This window comes from Drosophila novamexicana, unplaced genomic scaffold (assembly GCF_003285875.2).
Source record: "Drosophila novamexicana strain 15010-1031.04,08,12 unplaced genomic scaffold, DnovRS2.1 tig00001433-arrow-arrow-pilon, whole genome shotgun sequence".
Taxonomy (NCBI): Eukaryota; Metazoa; Arthropoda; class Insecta; order Diptera; family Drosophilidae; genus Drosophila; species Drosophila novamexicana.
In genome coordinates this window covers 196,885-222,886 of record NW_020824858.1, presented here as the reverse complement: position 1 = coordinate 222,886, position 26,002 = coordinate 196,885, and the positions used below count along the sequence as shown (strand labels likewise).

General features: G+C 42.5%; 3 protein-coding genes across 3 annotated transcripts in view; 2 read left to right on the top strand and 1 right to left on the bottom strand.

Annotated features, from left to right (window-relative positions):
- The window catches only part of LOC115767668 (protein sprint), a 267,104-nt gene that overhangs the window by 159,668 nt on the left and 81,434 nt on the right, over positions 1 to 26,002 (bottom strand). Inside the window, exon 2 of the mRNA XM_030711957.1 lies at positions 10,565 to 10,643. The gene's annotated coding sequence lies outside the window, so the exon portion shown is untranslated. The remainder of the gene's footprint in view (positions 1 to 10,564; positions 10,644 to 26,002) is intronic.
- On the top strand, positions 331 to 9,782 carry LOC115767667 (tensin-1). The gene is made up of 6 exons (XM_030711955.1): positions 331 to 665; positions 699 to 857; positions 1,199 to 1,301; positions 8,387 to 8,663; positions 8,722 to 9,092; positions 9,152 to 9,782. Exons 1-6 carry the CDS (start codon positions 331 to 333, stop codon positions 9,353 to 9,355), a joined length of 1,449 nt encoding a protein of 482 aa, XP_030567815.1. The 3' UTR covers positions 9,356 to 9,782.
- LOC115767653 lies at positions 17,212 to 25,391 on the top strand. The gene is made up of 2 exons (XM_030711939.1): positions 17,212 to 18,035; positions 24,311 to 25,391. The coding sequence occupies exons 1-2, from the start codon at positions 17,212 to 17,214 to the stop codon at positions 25,389 to 25,391; spliced, it is 1,905 nt and encodes a 634-aa protein (XP_030567799.1).

Genomic DNA, 26,002 nt, shown 5'->3' with positions numbered 1-26,002 from the left:
TTTTTTGTTGCTTTTCGTTGCCAATTTCCGCTTGAATTAATTCTGTGTTTAAATCTGCGTCTGGTTGTCCTCGACCGGCTCCTCATCGACCTCCTCCTCCTGCTCCTTCTCGACGCCTGCAGTTTGCTGAAGTAGCGCGCGACCCCTGCGGTTAGTGGCCCCCACTGTACAAAATTTAATAAAGCCCGCAGCTGCTCCCCTCCCTACCCCACCCTGCTAGTCGTACGTGTGCGGGGGTGTGCTGTCCGGACTGGGATCACACGCAGCGCGACAAAAGCCGCCCGCAGCGCTTTTATATGCGCACATAATTCAAAAACACTGCAAAAGTTAATGCCCAAAAGCGACGGCACAATGATAACCAACAATAATTTGGATTATGAGAAGAGCTGCCTGACAGCGGCCACAGCGGCAGCAGTAGCAGCAGACGCTGCGGCAACAATTGCCGGCAGCAACAGCAACAGCAACGGCAGCGCCAGCAGCAGCAACAACTCATCGCCCACCGCCGACAACCAAAACAATTCCAATTCGAATTCGAGCTCTCATTCGATGAATTCCAATAACAGCCCGAGCTCATACTTTAATCGATTTGATAATCGCATTGCCGCCAATCTGGCAGCGGTCATAACAGGCGCTCGTTTCCGCTCCTCCTCCTGCAGCAGTCGCCAGCAGCAGCAGCAGCAGTCGCAGCAACCTAACAGCCACGCCCGGCAGGTGAACAACGGCTCGCGAACCTCTTACCACTACCTGAGCGCAACACGTGGCCGATCAACATTGAGCAATGCCACAGCCACGCCCCCATCGCCAGCCAGCCTGGGCAGGCGACGACCATTGCACCTATTCACCCAGGCGAATCTCAAGTAAGTAATTAGCTACACTCAACAAAATTGGTGGACCTAAATTTAACAAAAGTTGCCAAAAAATAAATACTATGCCTAATTTGAGAAAGTATTTTTTAAATATTCTATTTCAAGTCAATTTTTTAGCTACATTTTAAGGCAATTTTTGAAAATTTGGTAACTAAGTTTTTCGTCGAGTGTACTTAGCGTTTCCTTAGCAGCAACTGCGCCCTCAAAAATCCCCATCCTCTAAGCTTAATCATGCTCATCGCACACTCAACCACCACAAAAATCACTTTACACTAATTTAACAAAAAGTCCAGCTCAGATTTTGGAAATGATATATATGCCTCTCCCTATAGCTGCAATGAGAACGAGAAGGTGGCGCAAACGCCCAGCTCCGATGAGGATAACTCGCCCACAGAGCTGAACAATTGCAAGCGCCTTACGGACAAGCCGCCACTGGTAAGTAAAAGGAGCCCAAATTAAAGCCCCATTGTCAGCCCTAAGAACCCGCAAGAAAGTCCAAGCATGCTAAAGTTACCACCCAGTAACCCCAACTAACCCCCAAGAAACCTCAAGAAAAACCCAAACACGACGCTGAATCCCTTGAAAATGTGTATGCAAAAAGGGCATAATAGTTTTGTGTAGATGAATGTGACAGTCAGAGGGAAGCATTTCCGACTACAAGCAAATATATTCTTGATCAGATGAAGAGCTGAGTCGTTTAAGTCATATCCATCAGTGCGTCGATCTGTCTGTCTGTGTGGAAGCATCGATATCGATATCTAGAATTTTCCAATATATATTAGGTATATCTTTCTTCTTTTTTTGTCGATATATTCTACCATTTTTATACTATCGATCAAAGTCAGTTGTCAGATATCTATTCTAGATATATCTTCCCATTTTTATTCTATCGATCAAAATCAGTTGTGAAATTTTGATTATTAACTCTAACTCGAAGATTTTGAGAGCAAGATACATAGTCTATAGTCTACATACATGTAATACGTTTTATAACTTCCTATAAACATCCCCCCACTTCTTAAAAAATCGAAAGAAAAAGTCAATACACTACACTATTGCGCTTAGGTATGTACGAACTATTTTTTGCAATATTAAGGCCCTGAACATTTCGTAAAGATCGGACTATAAACACCGAAGTTAATGAAGAATGCATTTCTTAGATATAACGAGCCAAGGAAAGAAGAAGAGCAGAGGCTTCAGAAAGTCAACGTGGTTTTGTATGAGAATGTGCGTTTCTGACTATATGTATATATATATGTATATATATGTGTATGTGTATTTTTGACTATATGCATTAAATGAAGTCCGAATGTCTGTAACGGGAATCTCATAGTCGTGTAATCCCCTCTAGAGCACACTTGCATATTTGTCCTTTTTTTGGGTAACCAAATCGTCTTAAGTTTTCAATCGAAGTACTCAAATTCAACCCCAAACCCCACACCACCACCCCCCCCCCCCCCTAACCCCTCCGCCCACCTCTCGTACAGCCCTCAATCATTGCATATTTGATATGTTTGTGCTTTGACTTTGATAAGGGTGTCTTCAACCCCGTCAACTGCGGCCATTTATTGGTTTCTTGTCGTACGCAATTTTGTGCGCAAATATTTTCAAAATTTATGAATTTCTCTGTTTTCTGTTGTTGTTGTTTTGTTTTCCTATTTTTGCTTTGTTTATTCCGCTGCATTTGACGCTTTCTATGAATTATTGGCAAAATAAAGTGTGTGCCCCAGAAAAAAAAACATCAAAAGCTTTTGCCTAAGCGCAACTAAACCTGACGGCTTGGTTTCTTTTGGCCAGCCCCAGCCCTTTAGCCCCAAATCGCTATCAACTTTTTTGAGTGTGGGAAAAGTAAAAAAAAAGTTGGGTAACTTTTCAAGCAGACCCTAACCCGAACTGTCCCATTCTCTGGCAGACTTACAGACCATTTGCTGTCATTTATATACACTAAAGGGTAAGGTATGACAGGTTTTATGAGAGGTATGCAACGGTAGGGCAGCGAGTATTTCCAGCTAAATAAAAGCTGACAATGTGCAAAGTTGTTAATTCAAATTATTGTTTATAATTTTAAGAAATCGTTTTCGATACTCTGAAGAGGAGTGTCTTACTAACATGGCATTTGAAGCACATGCTCTCCTTTCATAATATCGATAAATGTAGTTTGTAGTTTCGAATATCAATAAGCTTACACAGACAGACGGAAATGGCTGGAAAGCCCCAGCTCTTTGTTCTGATCATATGAGCCCAGAGAAACTTCCTTTTGCTAGTCAGACACATATGCATTCGATTTGATAACACTTCCAGTCGAGCAGGCTTTGTTGTATAGCTTCTAAAAGGGTATTCAAACTTTGCTGTGCTATAAGATAAGCGGTCTTTGTGATTGTTCGCCTACAACGCGTATTTTTGGCTATTGTCATAAGACGTACAGATAGAAGGAGAGTTTAAGCATAGGAGAGACGGAGGCGAACGTTGAACTGTTTCACATGTGCAATGCTTATCAAATGTTTTGTCATTTCTTTTTTTCCTGTCACGTGTTTTTACTTGGAACAGGGCCAGGGTATAGAAGCCGAGAAACTTAGCATTGCACAACTTTGGCCTTCAGTTGGAAGCTGATGCTGATGCTGATGCTTATGCCGCGTCTTCGACTTTGAGTTGAGGCACGTTGTTTTCATAAATTTTGCGCCTTAAATATTCATACCGAGACAGGCCACACATAGAGAGACAGCTGTGCGCAGTCGAGCATAGTCTATGCGATAAGTACGTGCGAGTTTATTCATATGAGAAAGTCGGCGAGAGAGACAGAGAGACTCTTAGAGAATCGTGTGTGCTGTATGTGCTCTCCGTGCACAGGGCGTATGCGTAATGTGTTTGTCTTATTTATGGCCCGATTGCTACTGGCGCGCATTATGATGATTACATTTTGAGCTAATGGCCCTTAAATGGAGCAAAAGTGCAGCCAAAATCAACAGTCGACAGCCAAACTCAATTCGCCTGTCACACTTGAAGCAATTGCCGCAAAAAAAAAAAATTGAAATTCTGCAGCATGGTTAAAATCGAAAGCGAAAACCAATCAGTTGGCTCTAATGGCAAGCCATAAATATTTTCAGCATTCCCCGTATGTAAATACCAAAACGCTCGCCTCAAGGACATGAACGAAAAGGAAAAAATCGCAAAACAAGAAGAACAAATATATACAACACACACATATGTCGAAAAAAAGGGTTCAGCTTTGGCATTTTTCATATTCGGTTTTTTTACGCGCAGTTCACAAAGTGAAAGCGGGTATATTGGTTTTGTGCCATGACCCTTTGGCTGACAAATCTAGAGTTTAAGTTCGTTTGATAGAGTGTTAAGGTGCTTTTTTTTTCATCTGTTGCGGACAACTCGATGTATTTCTTGACAGCTTTAGAGCAAGTCAACTCCCCAACTCTATTGAAGTCCTGATGTTTGAGTTCATCTGGAGGCATATCAGTTCCCTATGATGCCTGCATTTCTTGAAGGGCGCTGTGAATGGTGCTGATTGTTTTTTTTTCCAAGAAAATTACTGGAAACTAACTGAAACTTATCCGTGGACACGACAAACGAACCCGGATCACCCAGTGCCCAGCCTGTTACCAAGTCTCTTAAACTTAAACTGTTAGCATGTCTTCAGGTTTGTCTTCTGAATCCCATTCCTGCATCCAAAAACCCAGGTTTTGATGGCAATCTTTGGTTCGTTTTCCATTTTCCAAATGTTTATGAAACACTTGATTTGCTGTTGCCTAGTTCTTGTTTGGCAACTGGCTAGGCTTAAGCTTCAGCTTAACGTTAAATAAAATGATGATGCTGGTGTTAAGTTCATTCAGTTTCAGTTTGCAGCCCGAATCACTTCACCGTAAACAGAGTATTGTGTAGTCGATAATTGCAGTCAGCTGCGTGCTGTTTTGTCAATAAATCAATTTCGTTAAAAAACATAACACGCATACGCCACGTGGCAACCGATTTTGCTATTGCTTGCTTGCCTTCTGCCTGTGCATAGTTTTTCAATATGCCTCCGACTCGGCTGGCGCTGTCAATAACATCATTTTGTGGCAGGGCGCGATAAGCAAATTAATTTTTGGCGCGCTCAGTTGATGGGCGCTGCTAGGCTAAGGGGCGTGGCAGCACCGGCTACCCTAATTGTGCCCGTCGGCAAAGTTGCCATCGTCGTCGTCTGCTTGGCTGCCTGATTCAATTTCAGATAAGCAAAATAAAGCAGCGGGAAGCAGCAAGTTGCACATGCGACCAAAGACAAATGCGATGGGGCACATTATGCACTTCACCCGCATAACAAGAGGCACACACCGACACACACACACACTCACACACATACTATCTCTCTAACCGGAAATGACGCGCTGTCTGCTGTTGGATTTGATCCCGTGTTGCCCTCTGCTGCTGCTGCTTCTGCTGCTGGCGTTGATGCATCGATGCTGTTGACTCGTCACCGCTAAATGTTTGTTTAGCAACTGCAACACAACAACTCCAGTGAGAGCCCAGGCCAAATATATCGCTGCGCCAGCCTCCATTTCCTGGCTGACATTGAGCGACAGCAGTCGACAGACAGCCACATGTGGCCGGGGCACGACACGCCCACTTCAGCTGGTATCATGCGGAGGACCAAATAATATATTTGGCTTAACTGCCATAAATAATATTTTGTGGCCCGCACCCAGACACGCCCATAAAGGCCACAGAGCCGCCAGCCCTCAATCTGTTGCCTGATTTAAACGTGGCTGACTTTTACCAATTTTGTGGAGCTGTGCCCCTCAAGCAGCCCGGCGCTGACCCCCAAGCAAACAGTTTATTAAATTTGCATAAATGCTCGAATGGAAAATGCTGCACGGCCACATGCGGCACACTGCACGTGCCACCTATTTGGGCAGCTCGCTGCCAGGCAACAGCTGCTGCCAATGTTCCGACTGCCAGTTCATTAAGCCAGCGTTCCAATTAGTCTGTCACACACTTGCTTTATGGCAACGGCAGCAAATGTAAAATGTGTAAAAACCTTATGAAATTGAAATGAAATTCAATTTGAAACTTGCCAGGAAACATGTCAAAGACAAGCCAGCAAAAGTAAGTGAGATGAAGCGCAGCAGTACACAAAAAGTCCTACACAAATATCTAAAAAAAAAAAACAAATACCGAGTTAATCAAAAAATAAGTAATGAAATGTGCCCAGGTGCTCGACTTGCAGTGTGTACTGCAAAGCAGACTCCAATTTCTGAATTTGTACTTCCCTTGGATTGTCTAAACTTTGTTTTACATAAAGGCTCAACAATGTTCTACATTATCGGCTGACAAGTATAAAAACATCATACGAAGATCCAAAGTTTTTTATATGAATATAAAATCTTAAGGCTGATAAATGGGGTTTCATATAAGAACAGGATATTATCCCATTGCACAGATTTACTTTTTGAAAGCTCGACTAAAACTATGACATTAGCATTAATCGCCAAACAATCTGTCGGGGCAATCAGCATACATATTGTTCACATGTAAAGATTCATATTTTCATATAAGCCCAAATATGTTAGAAAAAATAAATGTTGGAAAGCTGCAGCAAACATATTCAGCTAAGCTTTCTGATGCTGTTTACATAGCCAAGTGTGTGGTACCGTGTAAATTGTGTAAAAATGAGCTTCGCACTGTGTGAAATCTGTGTGCACTGCGCCGTGAAATATGCAAAGAATGTTTGCTTAAGCAGCCTAAAAGTATGCAGCGCTCGCGTCTGTTAAATTATGCAGCAATGAGCAAACAATTGCTGTCAGGCTTGCCAGGTAGTAAAGGCAACCGCCAAATGAAAGCTGCACCGCCGCCGCCGCCGCCACGTCTCATTGTCAATGTCGCCTTAAATTATGCCACACACACACACACACACACATACACGGACACGAAGCGCACAAAACTGTAGTCTACTTTCAGCCGCAGCCATTGCGAACAGCCAGACAGACTTTTCAAAGCCACTGACCCCAAAAAAAGGGAAATAAAAATAAACGAAAAAGAAAAATAGCAGGAAAATTATTTTTTCGGGATGGCAAAGACTAAATACCCTGGCAGATATAGATATAAATATTAAATATAAATAGAATATGCCTGACATTTTTATACATAAGCAAAAAACAACGTTTCCATAGAAAATCTCACATTAAAGTTTCCTTGGAAATTATATGAAAAGGAACTCTGAGCTTGTAAAGGCTGTTTGGTTTAGATTTTTGTAAAAAAAAAGTATATCGTACATTTAATTTGACCGATAGATAATGGATGATAAAGATAGGCCTTTGCTATAAGCGGGTAAATGCGAAGTTTGTTAAATACATCTGAAAGAAAAAAAAATAATTTTTCATACGAGTAATTTTGTTTTGTCTGACTCTTTTTTAGACAGATATATAATATAGTAGCCCGATTTTGGTACGATATATGGAAAGTATACTAAATATAACAAATGTCTAGTATGGTCGAGATGTCTGTAAAAACAAAAAATAGTTTTCAAGATGAGCTTATTTTTAATAGGCCGTTCCTATGCCAGTTATATGATGGAGTAGCCCGATGTGGATAAGATATGTGGGGAGCATATTAAATCTAATAAATGCCTAGTTTGGTCAAGATATCTTATAGCAACTATATGATAAAATAACACGATCCAGCCGACTTCGGCAAGAGCCAAAACACGGATCTAAGCCAAGTTCTATATATATATAGGTCGACATATAAGAGACTTCCTTGAAAAAAGACAGACTTGTCTATATGAACTTAACTCTTAATGCCGAGTAAGACCATATAAGAAGCCTCAGCGGTGCTTTTTGCAATGCGTCGCACACTTCAAGACAATTTGTGCATACCCTCCCTCTCTGGCAGTGTATGGAAAGGCAGGCGTGGCGAACATGATCTCAACATGCGCGCACAAGTGCAGCTGAATTATCGCCGCCTGTTCTCAGTTTCCTTTATGCCCACATAGTTTTTTTTTTTCTCTTTTTTTTGCAGTTGTACTACTGTTAGTCCTGCGGCACATTTCCGCTTAGCACGCCACTTCCGCATCCGCCGCATCCGATGCCTTGCAACATTTTAAGCGTCCGTCGCGTGCAATGCGAGTCGGCGTCTGTGACTGCGACGCCGACCCCCTCCCCCACTTCCACTCCTTTCCCCTTGAATCCTGTTTCTCCTCCTACTACTGGTCGGCCTTCAATTTATGCGGCAGCCTTTTATGGCCAGCCCTTTTCTTTGGGTGCACTTCTCTCTGGTAATTCCTAGTCCAAGCATCCGCTTCCTGTTTAAGTGCAGGCGCAAAACTTTTTGTCTAGTTGCGGTTTTTGGTAATAAATTCTTGCGCGTTTTTTCCACTTTTTTTGTTGGAGCTTGTCTGCGGCACGCCCACGCCCACGGCCGCCCGTTGCTCAGCTTACAAGGTGTTTAAATTGTAGTTAATTTTGTTGCCACTTGAACGCGCTCTGCCTTTGTATACAGATCCCTTAAAGCAGCTACGGCTATGGCTTTATTTTCAGGTTAAGCGCCTGACCATGGGTCTGCTGCGCCACAACGAGGAGTCACGCCCGCTGGTGGCAAATGTCACCCCGCTGAGTGCAGCTGCATTGTTGAAAGGCGAGAACAGCCAGCCCATCTACTCGAACGGTTATATCAATGAGGACTCGTACATCGATAGCAAATTTGGCGACTCATGCCGCCAATCCCTGACAGCCATACCCATGCTGGACAATGTCAACCTGAACGACAACAGCGAATTCAATCTGAAGAAGCGCTATCTGCGCGAGACCAGCAGCGGTAGGTTTCGCAGAGAAAAAGAAAGATCAAATTGCAATTGCAACCATCTCATTTGCAGCCAACTCCAGTCCCAAGATCTTTGCCAATCGCCTGCGTGTGAACAATGCAGCAGCCGCCGCAGCAGCAGCCGCAGCGGCCACGCTGGCAGCAAATCAGCGCAGCAGCAGCTTGGCGAATACGCACAGCCACGAGCTGGAGGCGGAGGAGGAGTCGGATACGGAGCTAAAGGATGCCTGCTGGTATCAGGCGGGCATCTCGCGTGACATCGCCATCGAGGTGCTGCAGAGCAAGAGCCCCGGCGCATTCCTCGTGCGCAAGAGCAGCTCCAAGCCCGGCTGCTATGCGCTGACATTGCGCGTACCCTCGCCGCCAGGACCCAAGATAGCCAACTATATAATACTGCGGTCGCCACGAGGCTACAAGATTAAGGTAAGTCGCAATTTGAAATTGATTACGATTAGTTTTGCCCATGTTCGGATGTTGTTTAGGGCTTTCGCAAGGAGTTCTCCAGCCTGAAGGCTCTGATAACACACCATTCCGTAATGCCGGAACTGCTGCCCGTGCCGCTGGCCATGCCCAGGCCCACAAATATGTCCTCATCGCGCCGCAATCTGGACGACTTTGATACCTACGATTCGCTTCAGATGCTGCTCAAGTATCTGCGCGCCAAGAATCTCGAAACGGAGCAGTAGCCGTCGACAGAGAGTTATACTCAAGTCTATACGAAACTCGGATCTCATACTAATACAACTCTAGCACAAGATTGCATTTAAGTAAGCATGAAAAGCAAAATAATTTTGCCTAAAAATATTCTATACCAAAAATGTGATACTCTATGAAAAGAAAACGGACACAAAGAACACACGCACACGCTCATACACACACACATCAAATACACTACCCAACACGAATAACTGCAAATGAAACGCCTAGCTGATAAATGGTGAAAATAATTCTAGTTTAGTTTGCTTTTTTTTTGCAATATGGAAAAGGAAAATGGAAAAGGCTAGGCAGAGTGAAAATGTGAAAGACACTTCCCCACTCTCCTCTACTTCTATACATATAGGATTGTTTGTTTTAACTGACTGATTGACTGTCGGACTAATTGATTAACTGACTGACTGATTGAGCGACTGACAGACTGATTAACCCGACTAACCTGACTAACCGACTGATTGATTGGCTGACTGAATGACTGAGTGACGGACTGACTGATTGATTGACTGACTGATTGACTGATTATCTGACTGGGCGACTGACTAACCGACTGATTGACTGACTGACGGACTGACAGACTGACAAACTGACTGATTAACTGACTGACTGACTAACTAACTGACTGATTGACTTAGTGATTGGCTGACGGACTGACTGGCTGGCTGCCTGACCGATTGACAGGTTGACTGACTAACTGACTGATTGACTAAGTAATTGACTAACTGGCTGACTGACTGACTGATTGACTGACGGATGGGATGGCTAACTGACTGATTGATCGACTGAATGACTGAGTGATTGGTGAGCAACGCACAGCCTAAGCTCAAAGAGCTAGTAAGGTAAAACGTAGTAATTTCGAGCATTTCCTATTGTGGAAAATTGGCGAAAAGCGGTTGCTTTAAACTTGTTTGTTCTCCTTCCAAACGGCTTTAATCTCACTTTCAAAGAGCATATTCTAAACGTACAAGACATGTGTTTCACATTTTTCGGAAATTGCATCGATCCAGAGTAAAAAGTGGGGACTTTCTAAGTTCTAAAGCCTTACGAATGCGTTTTTCGCCAATTTTGGAAAGGCCACATGCAAAAATGGGAGGAATGCTGCGGCATGCAAATTGTCTTAAACATGGTTCACCGATTGCTTTTTGACTACGGACAGTTTGACTAATTTAAACTCTAACTCTTACCTTATTTGTTTTGATGACTCTGACTCTTTCCAATCCAATTACACATTTCATAATTCAAAAATTTTCCATTGCGCAAAACCTGGCAAAAAAAAAAAGAAAACAAATAAACATTATACTAAATATTAAATATAATAATTAATTAAAAATTATATATATGTATTACAAATTATATGTTAAATGTTGTTGCTGCTTCAATTGTTAAGCGTAAATAAATGTACTAAGCAAAAATTGCATATTTTAAATTAAGTTAAACAAATGGCAAACAAAACAAACTCTAAATATGTATATAATTCACTACTGTAACATAATTGAGTAAATAAAGTTATTTAATTTATATACAACCAAAAAAAAAAAATTGAAATAAAATAAATAAAACATCCCACACATAAATGAAATACTCGAATTTTAATAATGGTAATCAATTTCTCATTATGCAAATTTTGTGCACGGCAGCTGCGCGGCCAAATAAATTTTCGCACGTTAATTATGGGTTGGCCTTTTAAGTGCGACGACATAATTTCTGATTTATATTTATGGCCATGTCATGCGTTACCCAATTCCGCATGGAATTTAAAAATTGTATTTTGTCGAAAACTAATTAAAGTTCTATAAAAAGGTGTGGCCTTGGAAGCTATTTTTATCAGCTGTCCGTTCTGTTGCTAGCTGAAGTTTACAGTCGGCAAATGCTTTAACTCGTTGCGAATTATAAGCGAAAAACGAATAAGCGCTTAAGTGTGCTACTTTTGGAAATATGTCACGATTATCATTGTCACATTCAGCGTTTTTAATGGCTTTTAAATTTCCCTTCGATTTGGTGAAGAAGCTTTTCTTTTTACCCTAAACAACGCTTCGCAAGGCTGGCATTCTATCTTCTACTTAATATTTAATTCTCAATACCGATCAGTGCAGTATAATTAATTAAAAATTAAGGTAAGTAAAGAATTAATTAAATTAATAAAAAATATAATAACTATATTCCTTATGTTTCAAAACAAAAGGTAAAATAATTGCAGCAACTGTCAGCCCCCGCTTTTGGCCATTTGTGTTGAACAATTTCCCGTCTGTTGTTGACCTAATCACCGTCATTATACAATTTTAATTTGCTCAACTTTTAATCGAAAAGCGAAAGGGAGTGGCAGAGCTCCGGTCTGGCTAAAATCAAAGTCTCAGCCTGGCCACCTAGTAATCCCTTTTTTAATTGCAACCTCGTCGGCCAAAGACTTTTTCCTCTTTCAGTTGTCGCAAAAGTTGTAGCAAATCTTTTGCGCCGGGTAAAACTTTTTAGCCAACAGCGATTTCTTTTTACTCCGATTTTATTTCTGTAGCTTTACTTTTTGCTGCTTTGCTTGTTTGGTGTCAAAGTGTTGGCGACTTTTTCTGCTTTGCTTTCATGTTCTTGTACAAGAAAAAAAAAAACAACGCAAATAGAAAAGAAAAGTTGCGCTTTGTTGCAATTATCGGGCTCGCTACACACGAATGCGTGCGTAAATAAAATGTGTAAAAAAAGAAGGCAAAAATATCCATTCAGAGCGAAAAACATTTAAATAATTGGCGAAATTGGCAGTTGGACAGCGGGAATTGCCCTACTAAGCAGCCTAAAGTATTCATGAGCCAAACTTTTCGTCTTCAATTTACGTTATATTTGTCAATTGTTGCCGTAACAAACAGGAAAAGTGCGAGGGCCGTGCGGCTGGAATGAGGGTTCTGTCATTCACTTGGCTGTTTCTGACAACTTGCCATTAAATATTTAATAAGCCAAAGTGGCCAGCGAATAATAACAACAACAGCAACAGGAGTGCCTTGTTGGGGAAGCGCTGGACTAGCAGTTACCCTGTAATAAGTGCCGGCTTACATATTCAAGCTTCCCTTTCTACATACATAGCAAATGATACTCTAACTGGCCATTTAGTGTAAAGTCGAACATTTTACTAGCTCCTAGATGAACGCACTCAGTGACAGTTTGGGTGAATCAACTCGCCTGTTGATGCTGATCTAGAATATGTGCACCTCTTGCAATCGGATATGCTTTCCTCTGCCTGTCACCTGTCACATACACATCATCTCTTGCCCATCCCCCTGGCTACAGGGTATTAAAAACAACAACACAAATGTTGAAAATCAATTATGAGCCACTGCCCGCTGCTGCTCCTGATGCTGCGTCAGCTTCGAGTCGACTGCTTATAATTCTTAAGTGGTTTATGCATGTTCTTCAATAAGTATGAAGAGTTTTTTGTTAATTGAACATTTTCCAATCGTCCCGTCGCCATTTACTTAATGAGCGCTGTTTGCTTGCGGGCCGAAGGACAAAGGCAAATAAAGTAGCCTGCCAGGCCGTAAGCAGAAGCTGCGGCGCTTGGCTTCAAGCTGTTTAAGCCTGGGCGGGCATTGGGATGGACTTGAAGCTGCAGGGGGGGTGGGGTTTGAGAAGTGGGTTGATGTCCTTGCCAATGGCGATGTCTTTTCATATTTGTATTATTTACCAACATTATTTTGCGCTTCGCTCTGTCTCCCCCTCTCTCTCTCTCTCTCTCTCTCTCTCTCTCCCCTCAGCATTATTGCATTTCTTTGTTTGCAACTCTCAGCTCTTAAAACACCCTCGCACGCCCATCAGCCCCCCTACCTCCCCTCTCCTTATGCATTCAGTGCCTGCTGCAGCAGAACAATGGCGAAAATTATTGCTCGCGTTATTTGCGCTGCGTTTTCCTCATTTGTCAGCAGCCGTCGCCTTTTGTTGTCGCAGCTCTGAAAATTGCCAGCGTTTTTTTCTTGTATTTCATTTTCATTTTTTCACATTTTTGAACTTTTTCATTAGGCTAATTAAAAATGTTTGACTGTGGTTTGAGCTGCTTTTCCGTTGTCTTGAAAGTTTTTCCACTTCTTTCAGCTACTTTTTTTTTGTAATTTTTGGGCTATCTGTAACACATGGCGTATGAGCGTTGAGTGTTTTATGACTGCGAGCTAAACGCGGCGACAGACAACAACTTTTTTGTAACTTTTATTTAAATGGATTTAAATGCCTGCAGCAACGCTTTGTTAACTGAAATGAGAGTCGAATGCAGCCAGAGCTTGCAATGGCGTATGGAAATCCAAATTGTGAGTGGAGGACACATCAAGTGGATCTTTAAAGTATTAAACCATGACTACGGTATTATCCCGGAATACGGAACCTTGAACCTTTAATTGATTATAACAAAGGTGGAATACAGTCAAGAGTGCTCAAAGTCTTAGGTGGGAAGTGTATCCAAAATACGACAACGCAGACAATGAGGTAGCAGACATTATATATTGATGCATACCAAGTTCTATACACTTTATAGGAGCGGAGCTGCCATCTCCTAACTGTTAAAAGACCTGGGTTTTAGGTTTGTCCTTTTGCTAGTTTTTATAAAAATAATTTTATACAAATTTGATTGATATAAAAACTTTTGCTTTTGTAGATATATTGGGGGAGTGGAGTAGGATTTGGTGGTGCCAGCTTTGCTTATAATTCTCAAGTTGTTAAGGCTACGGGACAAGTTAACAAGTTCCGACGAAAATCGATATCAATGTTTGTTGATAATAGAAACAAGAGCTTCTTGAAATAGATATGTGGACACCATGGTCACTCTTGATGTTCATTGACCTCGAGAACAGGCGCAAAGATAAATGGGCTAGGCTATACTAGGAAATGTTAAAGCGAACCTTTCTGCAGCTGCATAAAGCGAATCAGCAAGTGAACTGTTTTTAAACATTTCAAAACTGTCGCAACTTTTTAGTCATAACTTTCAGAATGCAACTGACGCGTTTGCAGTTTGCAATAGACTTAAATCCAACTAAAAACCACAGAGCTATTCAACATTTTGTATTTTTGTGTCGCTTAACTTTGGCCGGCATAAAAGCAAGAAAAAAAAACTGAAAACTTTTGTCGAGCCCATAAAAAAAAAAAAACGCTCACAAAAAGTTGCATACTTTGAGGCGTCGCGACGTCTTTTGCTGAGATTAAGGCGACAATTTTGAGAGCTGCTCGGTTCGGAGGTTGTCATTAAAACTACAACAAAGTAGCTGCCAACAAAAAAAAAAAAAACAGAATGAAAATTATATGAGAGCAAAACAATAAAAAGCAACAACCAAGAGCTTTTCTTCTTCGTTTTTCTCTTTACTTTTTTTTGTGTGTGCTCACAGGAAGTTTTTTGGCAAGGATATGCTTAAGTGGCAGTAACAGTTTTCATGCAAATATTGTCTGGGGAAATGTTGTACTGTCAAAAGAACGAAAGAAGAGTAAAACAAAAATATGAAAGAACGAGATAAAACCGATAAATACGGCACACCGAAAACCAAATACTCTACGAGATTTGTGAAGCAGAAATTAATTTATGGGAAGGCTTTATTCCTATGGGAGACATATGATAAATTTAACAGATTTGAAAGGACTTTGCATATATGTTAGGGTAACTCGAAATGTGTGAGGATTGTAGAAGGATTTTTGAAAACTATAAAAGTTTTGAATGCATATAATTTTCGACTGATTCTTTCTATATAATATAGTGTGCCTCGTAGATGCCAAGATTGCTCAAGGATTAAAGTTTTTCACTTTAGTTATTTTACTTTTCTGCCTGCTTCGGGAAAAGAACGTAGGTAATCGTTCCTGACGAGAGATTGAAGATTAAAGGACAAGCTTACAATATAAATATATATTCTTATAGGAACGGATACATCTTCTTCTAAGCGTTACACATTTAATGTGAAACTTTAAATACCCCCTGCGAGTGTATGGGGGAAAAACGGTGGAAAATGCTAATCTCGTCTGGCGTTTGTCAGTCGCTAGCATGCTTAAAGTGCCAAACCGTAAAATCGAGTCCTTAAAGCCAATGCCAATCTGGCCAAATTGCTGGCTGGCTCTTTTGCATATCCCCGCCTACCCCCTCCCCACTCACCACTCCCACCACACCCCACCCAACAATTACCAGAGTGCAGCAACTGCAGCTGACAAGCGGACGCATTCTGGTGGGCGCTGTGATTATGCCTGGCTGGCCAAACAGGACACCTCATTAATTTGCCAGGCTGCGGCAATAACAATAACAGCTATTTGGCCATTCGGGCTCATTGACTGCCTGATTTTATGGCCCTGCCACTGCGGCACATCGTCTCATGTCCAAAATCAACATCAACATCAACATTGACCCAGCAGCAGTTTGTGGTATTGGTAGCTACGGCTACTGCTACTGCTGCTACAGCTGCAGCATTTCCAAATATGTTTTTGTGGCATTTTTGGCCAATTGGCAGAGCTTGCCCCATGCCCGAGGCCAATCGCATGCGGCAGACAAAGATGTGAACGTGGCCCCGGCTATGTTAGCTCTTGCCCCTTCTTATGGCCTAGTCCTCACATCTCCCTGATTATGCCGCAATGTTTGCCAGTTTCGAAGCCGGCTTCAACCAGGCCACGCTGTTGACTTGTTTGCCTAACCCAAATTGCATGCCATTGACCAAAATTCAACATTTCCTCGTGATATGGCAGCCGACTTCAGAGGCCAGCGGCTGGCTGTGTGCTGCAGTCAGCAGTCAGCCAAGGATCTCCAGTTGGCGTCGCATTCGCAATTTTGCATTAACTTTTCCACTTCGATGGCACTTGAAAGTTTCCCAAACACTCGCCGCCAGCCGGTTCGATCAACTTTAAGTGTAGCACAAAGAGAATTCCACAACTGATGGCAAGAAAACAATAAAAACAAAAACAATGCGAATGCAACAAAACATTTTTGAAGTTTCTCACTCGGTCGAGAGGCGGTTGCTCCTAATGGAAGGAGCGTTTGCCTAAAGATGCGATTGATGTAGACCTTTCAATATGTCAGCGAAATATCTTATAAGTGATTGCAACAGTTTGAAAACATTTTACATATCCAGTACACAGGGCAGGGCGATACCTCGAGAAACAACGGAACAGTTTATGCGACACTTTCTCCTTATCCAGGACACTGCTACAGTCTAAAAAGCATTTGGGTCCTTGCTTGACTTGATCGATCCAAAAGTAAATAGAAGCGTAGGAATCGAAATCTAGTTTTTGAAATAGCTAGAAAGTCCCTTTACTCTGCTGGCCATGCCCATCTTCCTATCTTTCCATAAGAAACGTGGATGTCAAATACAATATACATTTGAAATTGTGACTCATACGCTATTATTCTCTTTGAATTCTGACCGATTTATGTGCGGGGGACCTACGTCTATATAGGATATTCCATGGTACCATTTTCACATGAATTTTGACCATGAAACATATTTCCAGATTTAGATGCCAAATTAATCTAGCCGGGTTCAAGGTATTCCGCAGTCGGACACTCCCGACTAGACAGACTTTTAAGTTTAAAAAAAATGATTACATAAATGAAAAATGTCAACCACAGAAACAACGTCAACTTTGTTGCATAGTGTAATCAACATGTAACCAGCTTATTAAAAGAAGCCCAGATAAGATTTAATTAGTATTTAAACTATGCACAATTTAAATCTAAATTTTTTCGCTGCATGTCTCTATATAGACAAAGTTGAGGCCCATAAATAACTGGAGAACAGCTGATTTATGTAAGTTGCTTCAGCAGCTAATGGAAAAGCGCAGAGAACCATTTCGTATAAAAGTGCGAGCTGAGTTAGAATAGAGACCTAGTCAAATTGTAGGCATGAAGATAGTACTAGCAATTCTTTGCTGGGCTTTTGCCAGCTCCAGTGGAGCCAAGCTACCCATTGGCACGCAGAGGATATCACGCATTCCGCTCAAGGATCTGCCCAGTTTCTCTGGCATCGAAGCGCGCATTATCAATGGCTTTGCGCCTTCCGAGGGCCTAGTTCCGTTTATTGTGGGGCTGAGTTTCGAGTTTCGATACGGCGCCTGGTGGTGCGGTGGTTCCATTATAGGCAACACCTGGATTCTGACAGCTGCACATTGCACTGAGTTGGCGGAGTCAGTGAGGATCTATTACGGCTCCAACAAGCTCGCACAGGGTCAGCTAACACATGATGTGCGAAGCGGCGATATACTTCCGCATGCGGAGTACAACAGAGGGATCGACGTGGCACATGATATCGCACTCATACGCACGCCCCATGTGAGCTTTACGGACCACATCAAAAAGCTGGAGCTGGGCGAACGTGACAATAGCTATGCAGGCTGGTGGAGCACATCCTGCGGCTGGGGCAAGACCGGGCTAAGCCAGGGCCAGCCAAATGATTTGCAGTGCATCAACCTGCAGATCATCAGCAGTGATGAGTGCTACCAACAAATTGGACCACATGGCGGGCGCACAGAGGGTATTCTCTGGGTTAGCACTGCGTCTGGCAAGTCCACCTGCAGCGGTGACTCGGGTGGCCCATTGGTCACCCACGTTGGCTTCAAGCTGGTTGGCATCAACTCCTTTGTGCTAAAGAGCTGCGAGAGTGGCCTGCCAGCTGGTTTCACTCGAGTCAGCGCCTACCGAGACTGGATACGCGACATTGCTGGCATCGAGTAAAACCCAACCATCCGGCAAGGATAAACAAATCATATGCGATCTGCAGTTGGCAAACACAAATGGAATTAGTCCCTAAAAGCCAAATCTGCAAATCGATATTTATTGATATTATAGAAATTGAAGCACATATCAAAAAACCATGATAAACTAGCACTGCATATGGTTAAGGAGAATATACATAGACAAATTTAAAGTCTAACTTTTCTAGGTCCGAGTACGAAAAAAGCGGTCAGCCAGGCGAACAATGCTCATAGCCAATAGACTCTTTTCTCACTTTGAACTAGTATTATAATATCTGTTGCCATTACAATGCATTATCTATGATTGGAGCAGTCGGATAGGGCAATCGGTTCAATCGGTAAATGCATCAAAGTGCTGCAGGGAGTGCAAAAAAAAATGACGCTGAACTATATTCATATGCCGCATACTCAACACATACTCACACACAGCGGGCGGCATTAATGCACTGCGTTTGCTAATGCAACAAAAACAACAACAAAAACAACAACATCAAAAACTACAACAACATCAAGAGGCTGTGGGAGCTGTGGGAGCAGCTGTTGACAGAGTGGGGCGACTGCAAACAAAAGCCAGTTAAAGCAACAGTAGCTGCCTTCTTAGCAGCCACACACTCACGCATACACACATCCACACACACATGCTGACATAGTCATATAGAAACAGTAGCTCACACACATACTCACACACACACAAACTCGCGCGCGAACTGGTATTCATTTTTGCTCTTCGCCATTGTTGCAGCTGCTCGTGACGTGGCCCATTGTTGTTAATGTCGTTGTTGTTGCTGCTGCTGTACTCTAGTTATTGTTGTTGTGCCAACACACACTCACACATATACACACACACACTCACTTATACATTGCCACAAACATTTACATACACATACAAAGCTAGTAGCTTTTTGTTTAATTCGTTTTTCTATTGTTCACAGGCAAGAACTTTAGTCCGCAGGCTTTGGCAACATTGTTAAATTGTTGCTATCTCTATTCAGTCGCACTCTTGTTACTTCTATCTCCCTCTCCCTCTCTCTCTCTCTCTCTCTCTCTCTTTCTATCGTTTGATGCCATGCAGATTTTGCATTTCCATGGCACAAAAGTTGAAAGCGAGGACATTATTGAATATGCGTTGCCGTTGTCCCATTGTTGGCACACACACACACACACGCACACAGGCACACACACACACTGACACACCCTCTAGGCCAGGCACTGCAAACAAAGGTGCAGCTTAGCGCGCATTTTGACCATTGAAATTTATACGCCGCTTTCACACATTGTCGAGCCGCACATTAAAGCCAAAGAGCCACAGCTACAGAGTGTGTATATGTGTGTGCGTGTGTGTGTGATAGAGCGCTGCCAACTTTACTCGATTTCAAGAATGTTAAGGTCAGACACTGCCAACTGCTTCACCCATTCGTTTATTTATGTTTTTCTGGCGTTTTGTTTGCCGCTCGCTCTAATAAATTAGCAGCTTTACCTTTGAGCCCCCAGCCCCGCCCCTAAACACAGGAAACCAATTGCAATTTATCGCAGCAGCAAAGAAAGGCACGTACCGACAACTCCGGCTGCTGTCTGTAGGGTCCGTGGTCGGGATGGGGCGGGCCTTTCGAATGTGCACACCTTATCGCCCGGCTTAAGCGACACGCACATCCAGCGGGAGACAGTCGAGGATTTGGCAAAATAGTTCTCTCACCCGGACACTCGCCTGACTAACGAGGCGACAATAAAAATTGCCCTGGCAATTGGCACATTGCGGTGGCAAGTTAAAAGGGATTTGCCATTTTAAATTATGGTATCATATGGTACGAAGCGCATAAAGTGGAGACGGTAACACTGGGAGAACTAAGCACATGTGGAGACGGACAAGGTTTCAGTTCCTGAGGAACTTCCTTTTTTTGTTGAATAACTTTAAGTGTAATAGTAAATTAAAAACATAAAATTATCAGATGGAAAATGATGTTTAAAAAAGTAATTCCTAATTATCCAAATTTTATTGTTTTGCCACATTTGAACCAGTGACTTCTCACTTGCTTGTTCGCACCCTACATTTATTATGTATTATTTATATTTTATGATGAATATCTATTAGAACACCATGCATTAAATTCTACAACCCAATCTTAAATGTTCCTCAACTAAAAACTCATTCTTTTCAAGTTTAAATAAAGCCCCACAGGGCAAAGCTTCCTAATTATGCTGCTAATTTGGAGGCCTATAGACTGCCGCCTTCATTTCCCTGGCCCAAAGTTGAATATGCCTTAGCTTTAAACTTGAGAAATTGAAAACTTTTGGCTGGCAGCATGGTACACGCTCAGGTGTAAGCAAAACAAGAAGTTCAAACAAAAGATGTATTTCAATAGCGTGCCGCTTGAGATTCTTGGGTCTTAGATTGCGGGCAACGGAAACGCTGGCCAAGATTTATCGTGCGTCCATTACAAGCGGAAATTAAGCGCGGCAGGTCGCCAGGCGACGCTTCAAGGCGAGCGTGCGTGAAAGCGTTTTCCCGTTTGCCCGGCAGCCCGCACAACCCAACCCGATCCGACTACTCCAGTAGTCCTGGCCATAAAGCAACTGCGGAACGGACACACGAACCCAAATTCCAACTGGCCAAAGCAAAGCTATTGTTTCTCAACCGAGCTCTCGTCTATTCCAGTCACGTGGCACGCAACGACAACTTGGGATTTGTTAAGTGGCGTGGCGTTTTGATGTGCGGAATGTGCAACACCATGCTGCCCACGCTCAAGCCCCTCCAAATCTATATATATGTTTATATATATAGATATATATGTAACTAAATGTAAGTAAGCAGCAAATGCGCACATACATATTTTACTTTTTTTTATACCCTGTAGCCGTAGAATGCACGCAACTAAAACTTTTGTTTTGCTCAATTTTAGATTAAAGAAAGAATAAAATATCATTGAAAGCTGTCTCTTTCTCGGGCAGATTTGAGAATGTTATTTTTTACTGAGACAAGCCCCAGAAAAATAGTCAAAGGATCGGTTAACGTCTTCAACCAGGTTTTTGGATCTGAACCAGGTTCTCCATCTATGAAACCAGGTTTATGGTATACAATTTGTTATTAACCTACAGCAGACTTTCATGCTTTGGTTCCTATTCCTAATTTGGTTTGCTTTGGTTCTTGCCTCTTTTGAATACATATGTATCGGGCTCGAACCGGTTCAATTCAAACCATTAATTAATATACATAGTCGCATATTTGAATCTCAATGCATTTTAAACTACTTTTAACCGTATTACAGGGTATCTGCTAGTCTCGTCTTTCAAACAATGTTCTGTGCTGGCTGGTTTTTGATTTCTGGAACGCTTCGCTGGCCTGTCACGTGTTCCGGACATTTTGCACATAACTTGTTTTAACATTTATTGCCAACTTCCTTTTGCATGTTTTGGCCTGGTTTCTCTTTTGTTTCAGCGTTCACCTTTTGCGGTTAGTTTCCACCTATTCGAGGTGGAAGAGGAGGACATCAGTCAGCCGTGGCTGATTCGATTTGGGCGATGTGTACCTTTGCTTTTAGTGATTGAAATCGCACATTTTTAAGTGAAAAAGCGCACAGAGAAGTGCACTCAATCACTCGTCACGTGATTCTCAGCCAGCTCCCAACGAGCACAAATGATGGCTGGATAAGTGAAGGGGCGGAGCGCGGCGAGAGAGAGGTGGGCGAGTGCCAGGCAAGTGCTGCTGGACAGCAGCTGGAAAAGTGTTGGAGCGCGACTGTGTTTATATAAAAGATTACGTCATTGTGCTCGAGCAGAGAGTGGGCAAGAGGGGGTGGAAAAGCGCTGATAAGCGGCAAAAACAAGAACAGCATCCGCAATGGAAATGGAGTCGCTTTGGGCTATCGCCGGCTTTTGTAAGCGATGCGATAATGGCACGTAAATGTTGTGAATGCGAAATCAATAGGAAAACAGCTTTAATGGAAAATCTCAACAAAATCGAAGAAAGAAAAAAAATGCCAATTGCCATAAAATTGTAAAACCGAACAGCGCAAAACTTTAGCCAAACTTTTCTAATTTTCGCATTATGAAAATTATCTGCATAGCCACAGCCAGAAAAACAAAAATCCAACAAAGGCTACGGCTCGGCAAATGTAATTTTGAAGGGCCGCCCTTTAACATTTCGGGTGCCTTGAGCCTACGCGAAAGGCGACAAAAATGCCACAAAGCGAAAAGAAAGAAAGAAGGGAATATAAAAATAGAATGTGGCAACGAGTAAAGCCGTGAAAACTTTTCCATTAAGAAAATTAACTGAGATTAAGTGTGGCGCATGTTTTAACTGAGTGAAAGTTTTTTCTTGTCCCTTCTGTTTTTTTTTTGTTTGCCTTTTTTGGGAGGAGGTTTCCTTCGAAATTACAACAATTTCAAGGCATTTAAGCATTTGTCGCACAAGCACACACCAAGGCAGTTTCTGTGTAGGCCGCAGGCCGGATGTGAACCCTCCCCACCCTTCCCCGCGCACAGCTAGAGCGGATGTGGATGCTCCAAGTGGCTCCCACGCACACATGAGGGCAAGGGATGGGGGTTATTTGTTGCCTGGCTGACTGCCTGACTGCCTGACACACTTTGCTTGTTTGCTGCCGTCGATACTAATCTAATTTTATTGATATTGACACAATTTCTGCAGATTTCCGCATAAACATAAAAACAGAGGCGGGCGAATGCACAGGAAGAAAAGCTAAGCTTCAAGCAACAACAACAACAAGAAAGGCGATTGAGGCACGCAAACAAATGAAAACCAATAAAATTTGGCCATAGAGCAAGGTTTGAGGAATGGGGCATAAATAAGTTCAGTCATTGAAGTCGCCAACATTGCGATGTAGTTAAACAATTTTCAAACAGTCTGCCAAGATTAGATTCAACTATTTGTTAGGCCTTACAAAACTTTAAAAAGCAAATAAAAGTATTTAAAGGTTTTTCGGATTTTCTTTTTAGTTAAATATATTGGAATTTCGAGGTCGAATCAGTTCGATTTCAAAACGATTTACAGTCCCATTATGCATTCATGAATATACATATGTGAAACTCAATTCATTTTAGAGGTACTTCAGGCTACATCAGTAAAATTATTTCTCAGAAGTTCACGACATATCTCTGAAAAATATATAAAGCAAAACCCAAAATTGATGCATCATATATCTAACAATATTACACTGGGTTTTCATACTGCTTTAAGGTCTCAAGTGCCATTCAATTAAACAAATATAAACATTCGATTGCTCGCGTCGGCAAATACTTGAAATATATATATTTCGAGATTGTCTGCTACACTGTCTGATATAGGCATTACTCAATTATTATTTTATTACTCAATTATACCCGGAACCAAAGCAATGTAAACAGACGATAGGCTCTCAGAACCCATTGATAAGTTGCCCGCGATATCATTCATTAAATAAAAACTCATAGGTATATAATATAATGCGTTTATGATTGGCGCAACAACTTGTTATGGCATACAAAGGAAATAAAATAATGTAAAATAAACAATAAACAAAGCGTTGATAAATGCTGCCAAAACCACCACAAAATCAGGGGTTAAAGCATGCAATTGAAAGCTGCCTCAATGAGCCGTCTTCTCATTAAGGCAACTGCAGCGAAGACAAGTTCTATTCAAAACGTATGGAAATGCTGCTGATGAGGGTTACAAACATATAGTTAATACCCTGTTTCTATTGGAAATGGGGATATTGCCTAAAGTAGAAGATAAGAAACATATACGAAAGGTATTTGTAGATATCTATATACTTTCCAGCTTTATATTTTTAGGGACGATAAATATCGAAGAATATTCCCCTCTATGATTACTTATATAAACATATTTGGATGTTACATTTACGCCTTTGAAATTCGGTATAGAACGGGTCTTATGGTAGATAGACTAGAAATCTTTGTTATAAACACATATTAAGATTTAATATTAAACCTCTGAGAATTTCAATTAGGTTTCGAAGTTGTACAAAGTAGTTTTTCAAGGTGGTTTATGGTCTGCAAATCAAATGTTTATGTAAAAATTGAGTACGATCATATGTAAAGACTGCTCGAAGCTGTTTGCAGGGTATCTACCTCGGCAAGAGCACTCCAACTTGTCTTTTGTTGTAGTTCAAGACGAAGGCCTAAGCAACATAATCGCTGAAACGTGTGGCAATTACATGGAACTGGCTAAAATTGAATGCCAAACAGCTGCTGATTTTCTGTGTGTTTCGGCGTGTAATTCGCAAATTCAATTAACCAAGAGGAGCCCGGACACGTGCCGTGTCTATAAAAACAACAAACTACTCGAGTGAAGAGCACACACTCAGCAGCAGCAGCACTGAGATGCTTTACCCACACGCCTGGCTGCTCTGTCTGGCCGTCTTGGGCCTGGCGCAGGCGTGGAGCACTAAGCACGATGCCAGCCCGGAACAGCAGGAGGAGCTCATGTCCATACGCTGGCAGCTGGGCTACGAGCGCTGGCAGCGTCTATGCGAGAAATATAAGCTAAACGAGGAGCAACAGGAGCAGGCGGTGAGCACACGCATCGCACGAGGCGAACTGGCCGAAACGGGCATGTTTCCCTACCAGGCGGGACTTCTTCTCCAGCTGCGCCAGGGCGATGGCCGGCAATGCGGCGGCTCACTCATCAGCCTGGACTTTGTGCTGACCGCAGCGCATTGCCTGATTGATGCGGAGAGTGCACGCGTTTATCTGGGCAGCAACATATATACAGATGAAGCAGCCTCTGCTCAGGTGTTTGAGGTGCAACAGCCGCAGTTCAAGGTTTATCCCGGCTATCCAGGCTTTGGTGGCTACCATGATCTGGCACTGATACGCCTGCCCCGGCCGGCCAGACCCAGTGCGAACGTGCAGCCGATTGCTTTGGCGCTGGAGTTTATGCAGCCGCCGCTATTGGAGGGTCAATTGGTAAGCAGCTCCGGCTGGGGCGCCCTGGGGGATGATGATGAGCTGAACAATCAGTCACCGTTCGAGGGGGAGTCCAATTTGCTGCACTATGTCGATGTGCCGGTCCTAGAGCAAGACATATGCATTTGCAACTTTCTGCCCGGCTTGGTTAGCACGCGACGTCACATTTGCACCGACGGACGAAATGGACGTGGCGGTTGCCAGGGCGATTCCGGTGGCCCGTTGGTCTATCTGTGGCGCAACATCAGCTATTTGATTGGAGTAACCGCATTTGGCAGCACAACGGGCTGTGAGCTGGGCGCCCCGACTGTCTACACGCGCGTCGCTGCCTATTTGGGCTGGATACTGGGCGAAGCGGGCGTGGGTGTGGCAAGGCATGAGAGCAGCAGTCAACAGTCAACTCAATGCAATTAACGCCTAATTGTTGGCCATTAATTGCTTAACAATATAGCCAGCCAGTACGCTGGCTGGCTGGCATGTCCTGACAATAAAACCAATTAGTTTAACACTAACAATGAAATCGAGTCCACGGACAAGTTTTACTTTGCCTTGGGGTGCCATTTTATGGGCCCTTTGCTGCCAAATGGAAATTGTCAGCTATAAATAACAATCAGAAAACATTAAAACAAACAATCAAATGGCAGCCAAATACTTGACAACATTGCCATAAAAATGGCATCAAAACAAATGTAAAGCCAATCGAACTTTTTTTGCTTTTGAATCGCAGCTAATTTTGCAATTGTGCTGCCTCCGCTGTTGACTTTTTTTTCTCTATATATTCTGCACATTTGCTAATCGCCTTTAATTGAGCATTTTCAATTGCCAATCAACCGCACTGCTATTTCCCAGTTCAAACCCCCTGATTTCGTGTGCCAACCCTTCAGAAAAAAAAAAAAAAACAAATCAAAGTCTCAGCTAGCGCAATCACGCGGCGAGTGTTGATAAATGCGAATGACCGTAAACAATTGTTGTGGTCAGCTTAGCGCAGCTGTGGTTTATTTTTATAAATAATATCAATTGCTGAC